Below are 6,944 nucleotides of genomic sequence, written 5' to 3' on the forward strand. Positions count from 1 at the left end.
TTTACTTCTTACACATTGTGATATCACACTGTAGTAGACATTTTCACCTGACCATCTCTACCACAACACATCAACAGCTACTTACCATTTCCATTGCCTGCCCAGCAGTTAGGTGACAAGGAGAATGATGCAATAACAAACAATTCTGAGGGTGGAAAATTATTTGCAAATGCAAAATTTACTAACATTATGACTGAACCTCAATGAACATATTAAAACAATAAAAAGGTATGTAATAACCCTTTTAAATTCTAAAGCACATGAGTCTCTTTCCCTTGTCTTTTTAGGCAACTCTAAACAGGGACTGCGCTGTAGAACATGTAAGATGGGAGCTCATCTTTGGTGTGTCTCTGAATTCACAGAGAAACCATGCCAAGGAAAGGTACGTTTGACTTGTGCTAGTTCATATCTGCAGTAAAGTTTCCCTTTTCTACTGCGCTATTGTCAGTTGTGTGGTACTACAAATAACTAGCAAATAAATAAATAGAATTTGCTTGGTTGGTCCTGGCTTGTGACAGAGAACCCAGGGAGCACAGAGATGGCACTGCTCGCCGGCCATGACAGGGTGAGCAGATGGCTAAGACGACTCCAGGGCCATGACCACTGAACTCCATAGAATGAAATCTGGCTGGCATAGCTCACAGTAGTGTGACAGTCTTCCTTATGGATTTGTCTAGCCCCAGCCAAAACATAAGTTTGAGCTCGTTCAGTCCAGTTGCAATAGTGGCCTTCAAAATTTAACACAGCAATCAATGATGGGCCTAAATCCCCGATGGAAGCTCCTGATTAAGTGCCATAATTCAAAGTTCCAGAATTGTTCATAAAAAGTATGAGCTACAGTAGGACAGAGATTAAAGTAAGACACCATGAGACAATAGTAGGAGTTTCAGTTTTATAAGTCGGTGCATTATTAGTTTTGTGCATTCACAGTCAGGCATTCATGGGAGACATGTTACTTGAAGATTGTGAGGGACTCAGTTCAGGGATGGATTTGTTGACATAGACTCAGTGACAAGGGAGAGTAGTATCAAAACAGTAATTTTATTTAAGATAAAAACAACAGTACAAGAAACAGAAACCCAGGAAACAATGAAGAAAACTGAGTAAACCAATAAAACCATCCCAAACACAGGAAACAGCAGGGATTATATATACTTATATACAGGCAAATCTTTATATCAGCCCATCCTGGTAAATCTATCAGTAATTGTGCACATATTTAATAATATTCAAATATTATTAGTAATAATATCATTAACTAATGAGATATTTAATAGCTGAAAATGTAAAACAGAGATTAATTCTTTCTCTTTTGTGTATTTCTCTTTCTTTCTTCGAGTCTGGCATGTTCAAGAGGAACTTAAGCACACCTGTACTGACCAATGGTCAGTTATATGCTGTGAAGACACAGGGTATGTGTGTATGAGTGAAAACCTTATTTAATGTGTAAAATAATGAAATAGCATGATTATTAATGCAATGATCAGTTGTGTTTATTATCAATTCTACTTAGCATCAAGGGTTAGATTGGGATTTAGGTGGAGGTGTGGGAGATGTTATTTGCAGCTCTTACAAAAAAAGATTTATTCAAATGTGTTGTTAGTATACTTCTTTAAGCTAAAATTAAGGGAGAATGTTTTAGTCTACTTTCATGTGCTTCAGAGATATATCAGAGATATATAAGTAACAAAGTTGTATTTAAATGGCTATATTATACTTGGCTTATACTGACAAGTATACAAAAAAGTCTAAGTGTTTTTGGGGCAGGTACTTATAAGTTATCTGTTTCCAGTTATTTTAGCTGTACAAAAAAAGTCCATCTTGCTGCTGGTATTTGTTTTAATATTATTTTTTATATATTATTGTAATCATAATTACACTGGTTTGAAGCTCGAATGTTTTTTCCATTTACCACACTTTGTTATTCTTATAGTTATTTACCTATGGTGACTAATAAATTGAAAATCTTACAGAAAATAGCTTCTGCGTTGCAAAATAAGGTGGGTACTTAATATTTTAATTGGGATATACTAAAGGAAAATATTATTAAGTATTCTATTCTTTTTTGATAGAGTAGCCAGTTAAATTACGCTTTTTAACACATCTTAGTATGCTTTACATTATGAATTATACATCAGATTTGGCGTGTAGTGAATACAGGCGTTGGACAAAATAATTTCAACACTATATTATAGGGATTAATATCATTTGTGAAAGCTACAGTGTGTCAGTCCTGTGTCTTGTGTTTTGCTCCCCATGTGCTCTATGTCCTAGTTTTCCCTGCCTTTATGCCCTTATTTGGTCTTCCTGTTCCTGTTCCCTGATTGTGTTTTATTGTTTCCAATTTGATTCCAGGTGTGTCTCGTCTTCCCCTGATTAAGTTGTATATAAAGTGTGTTCTGCCCATTGTTTCCTGTCCGGTATTGAATGTCGTCTTTCCCCGCTACGTATGATTTCCTGGTTCCTTGGATATTATTAAAGTCTGTTTGTTAAGTTTTCTCCACATCTCCTCGTTCCTCGCTCCGTGCTCCTCACAGTAGCGGAGCGTGACACAGTGAAAAAACTAATATTGCGATTACTGTATCTTTTATTTATCTTTTTCTGAAGGTTTTATATTAGTGTATAAAAGTTATGTCCTGCAGTGTTAAGTACAGTAATGAGTGACTCCCAAAAGGGCAAATCATGGGAGCATTTAACCTTAACAGACCAATTGTTTGGTGTTTTAAGAACAACAGTTTTTTACGATACCATTGCACTGACATGCTATTGTGACTGAGCCATCATTTCTTGTGCAGAATTGCTTTTGCCATAATGTCTCGTCACAGACACTAAGAAGGACTGTGTCCAAACAACACAGAACTACTGAAGCAAAGTTACGGCATCCATAAAAGAACTGCAATTGCTAAAACTTTACTCACAAACATCCAATGACAAAATGTGAAAATTATGGTGTCGTGATCATAAAGCCTTAACAATTGAAACACCAAGATGAACTTCAACATCTGTCCTGGCCAATCAAATCATCTGACTTGAATATTATCAAACCACTGTGGGCAGGTTTAGAGAGAAGAGTAAGTTGGCAGTTTCCTCTTTCAACATCTGTGAAGCAATTTGCAGATGTTCGGATAGAAGATATTCCATTGGAGACTATTCAAACGTTGTATAAATCTATTCTAAGATTAGTAAAGCTGTATAAAAAGGATAGTTCACCCAAAAATGAAAATTCTGCCATTTACTTACCGTCAAGTTGTTCCAAACATATATGAGTTTCTTTCTTCTGTTAATCACAAAAGAAGATGTTTTGGTAACCAGGCATGTGACAGTAGCCATTGACTTTCATAGTATTCTTTCTTATTTTTCCATAATATGTAAGTCAATGGTTACCGTCGACTGTTTGGACAGGCAAATGGTGGTGAAACAGCTTTTAATAATATTAATAATGAAATATTGCCTGTTTTCCAGGTTTTCACATTATTTTGTCCAACCCCCTTAGTACAGTGGAACTGAACATAATCTTTTGTACACAGCACTTCTAACACACACAGAAGCAGATCATTTTATTGACATTTCTTCTTCTCACATTATGTGAGTACTGTAACATATTTCATTCACGCTGGCTTCTATTATAAGCCATTACCAGAATAAATCATTTTAAATCTCAATACAAAGCATTAAGTCAAAAAGCAAAAGGAGCAAGTCTCTTTATGCAATACATAAAACAATGTCATAAATCATATATACATAGTGCATACCACTGCAAATCTACTTCATGTACAGTACAGTGAGATGTATTTCAAGTATAAAAAAATGAATACCTATAGGTACCTTACTCTATAGTAAATATGAGCATAGTATTCTGCACATAGTAAGTGGAGAAATAATATACATTGTAAACTATAAATATAATAAGTTCACTTAACTGACAAGTATAATTGCAATATAAATAATCTTTCTTCTGTTAATCACAAAAGAAGATGTTTTGGTAACCAGGCATGTGACAGTAGCCATTGACTTTCATAGTATTCTTTCTTATTTTTCCATAATATGTAAGTCAATGGTTACCGTCGACTGTTTGGACAGGCAAATGGTGGTGAAACAGCTTTTAATAATATTAATAATGAAATATTGCCTGTTTTCCAGGTTTTCACATTATTTTGTCCAACCCCCTTAGTACAGTGGAACTGAACATAATCTTTTGTACACAGCACTTCTAACACACACAGAAGCAGATCATTTTATTGACATTTCTTCTTCTCACATTATGTGAGTACTGTAACATATTTCATTCACGCTGGCTTCTATTATAAGCCATTACCAGAATAAATCATTTTAAATCTCAATACAAAGCATTAAGTCAAAAAGCAAAAGGAGCAAGTCTCTTTATGCAATACATAAAACAATGTTATAAATCATATAAACAAGTATAAAAAAATTAATACCTATAGGTACCTTACTCTATAGTAAATATGAGCCTAGTATTCTGCACATAGTAAGTGGAGAAATAATATACATTGTAAACTATAAATATAATAAGTTCACTTAACTGACAAGTATAATTGCAATATAAAAACTATGAAATTACTTTACTGAGAGTATACTTCACAGTATACTTCAAAAACTAAAAAGCGGGCTAGAAGTATAAATAGTACTCATTCATTATACCTGTAAGTTTACTTGTAGCATATTTCACAGTATAGTTACCATACACAAAAAGTTAGATGCCAAGTTGTGTACTTAAAGTTTACAACTTTTACACTTAGGGCCAGATTTACTAAACAGGGCGAATTAGCATGAGAGCGCAATCCTATGAAAGCGCTGATGGGAGTGGAAGGTTCTGTGTGTGATCTACTGACATTGCGCACATTATCTTTAACACAGATGCAGCCGGATCATTTCCATAATGACCAGCGCAATCTACCAACAGCAGCTCAACTTAGCATCTGGTTTAAGACATGCTATTTTTAGGCGTTAAATAACCTCAATAAATTGCATTGCATAATTTATTTAAATACTCCCCAACCCCCACAGTGCCCGTAAATTTTGCGTCTAAAAGGAAAACTCTTACAAATGCATAAGCAAATAGGGTCCCAAAAATAACTGTCCACACCTTTTCAATAATTTTCACTACTAAAAGCACTAGTTGATTTTAGCATACTTACTGCATGAAGTATACTTTGGAAGATGTACTTGAACTTACAGTGGTGGCCAAAATTGTTAGAATTTTTTTGCCTTCCAAACGATTTCATTTCAAAACATTCATGAAACCTGTGGATGGCTGCTCTAAGCACAACAAATATCAGATGAAGTGAGTCATATTGCTTTTATCCGCTTTTAACTTTAATATTTGGTATGTCCACCTTTTGCAGCAACTGCAGCAGCACACCTCTCTGGCATAGTGTCAATATATTTCCTGAGAACTTCAACACTAATGTTATCCCATGGCTTCTGCAACTCAAGCCAAAGGCTTTCCTTTGAATGTACAACAGATCTGTCCAGTTTATTTTCTAACTCGCCCCAAATTTGCTCGATGGGGTTGAGGTCCGGACTTTGAGGTGGCCAGTCCATTATTTTCAATGTTCCAGCAGATTCCTTCCATCGCAGGAAGTTCCAGCAATAGTTCGTTTTAAGGGCATTGTAATGGCCAATTCAGCAAAAACAACTGAAACTTCTTAAATATGCCAAATGTTCTAACAATTTTGCCCACCACTGTAAACTTAAAGTAAAAAATGTTTAAGCGAGTATGTGTACAGAGCAAATTTTTTGGGCATATGTGTTTGTGATATGATAGAGTCAAAAGCTCAGCTGGACCCTGTGTATGCTACACTCCGCATTGGAACTTCTCTGGCCAACACCAGCCGATCTAGCTTTGGGAGCTTCTGTGAATCTCCGAGCCAAAGCCTGGTGTGTACCATATATACCACAAGCAGGTTTAGGTTTCATAGATGTTGTGACTGGTTGAACATTTAGATTTAATAAAAGTGTATTGAACATAAACCTAGAAGTAATAACTGTTTTTTGATGACTAAATGTAAATTATGTTTTACAAGCATTTTTTTAGCCCCTAAACTTGCAAATTGCGTTCTAATTATTACTGTATTTTCTTTATTGTTGTTTAAAAGTGCATTTGTTAAAAATAGATCAGTTACTGAATGGAAGCTTATATTTTTAACATTTACTTCTTCATTAAACATTTTTGTTTGAAACTCTTTATGTGCCTTTGAGGATGAAGAGGATGGTCAGCAGAAGGATGAGTATGTGTCCACTGAGGGGGAGAAACTGACTGAAAACCAGAGGACGGGTAAAATAATCAAAGTTAATGTGTATGCATGGAGAGATATACAGTACATTGCAAAGTTACAGATCAGTGGTTCTCAACTGGTTCTGCTTTAGAACAGAGATTTTAAACTGAACATCAACTGATGTCTCAATATTAAGTGCTGTATCAAGAGTGGTATTTCTTGTATACAGCAGTGCTATAAAGAAATTGGTTGCACTTTATTTTACAGTATGTGCACTTACATGTACTTACAGTGTACCAACCTAAGAAAGTACTGGTAATATTATGTACGGTAACTTAAATTAGGTTTAGGGGTAGTTTCAAGGTTAGTACCTAGTTATTACCTAGTTATTGTAATTACTATAATAAGTATATAGTTTGTACATGAGTAAAAGGACTGTCAAATAAAGTGCTACCAAAAAAAAAAAAAATGACGTGACATGTGGCCAGGTATGGTGACCCATACTCAGAATTAGTGCTCTGCATTTAACCCATCCAAAGTGCACACACACAGCAGTGAACACACACACACCGTGAACACACACCCGGAGCAGTGGGCAGCCATTTTTGCTGCAGCGCCCGGGGAGCAGTTGGGGGTTCAGTGCCTTGCTCAAGGGCACCTCAGTCGTGGTATTGAAGGTGGGAGAGAGAGCTGTACATTCACTCC

General features: G+C 35.6%; 1 protein-coding gene across 1 annotated transcript in view; it reads left to right on the forward strand.

The window, feature by feature from the left end:
- LOC107730542 (SH3 and cysteine-rich domain-containing protein 2-like) overlaps window positions 1-6,944 on the forward strand; it is a 13,630-nt gene that overhangs the window by 4,356 nt on the left and 2,330 nt on the right. Inside the window, exons 3-7 of the mRNA XM_016541397.1 lie at window positions 288-382; window positions 1,340-1,412; window positions 5,789-5,901; window positions 6,223-6,298; window positions 6,584-6,602. Of these exons, the coding sequence (XP_016396883.1) occupies window positions 288-382; window positions 1,340-1,412; window positions 5,789-5,901; window positions 6,223-6,298; window positions 6,584-6,602 (376 nt within the window). The remainder of the gene's footprint in view (window positions 1-287; window positions 383-1,339; window positions 1,413-5,788; window positions 5,902-6,222; window positions 6,299-6,583; window positions 6,603-6,944) is intronic.

Source organism: Sinocyclocheilus rhinocerous, unplaced genomic scaffold (genome assembly GCF_001515625.1).
Source record: "Sinocyclocheilus rhinocerous isolate Xijiao unplaced genomic scaffold, SAMN03320098_v1.1 scaffold3354, whole genome shotgun sequence".
In the NCBI taxonomy this organism is placed as follows: domain Eukaryota; kingdom Metazoa; phylum Chordata; class Actinopteri; order Cypriniformes; family Cyprinidae; genus Sinocyclocheilus; species Sinocyclocheilus rhinocerous.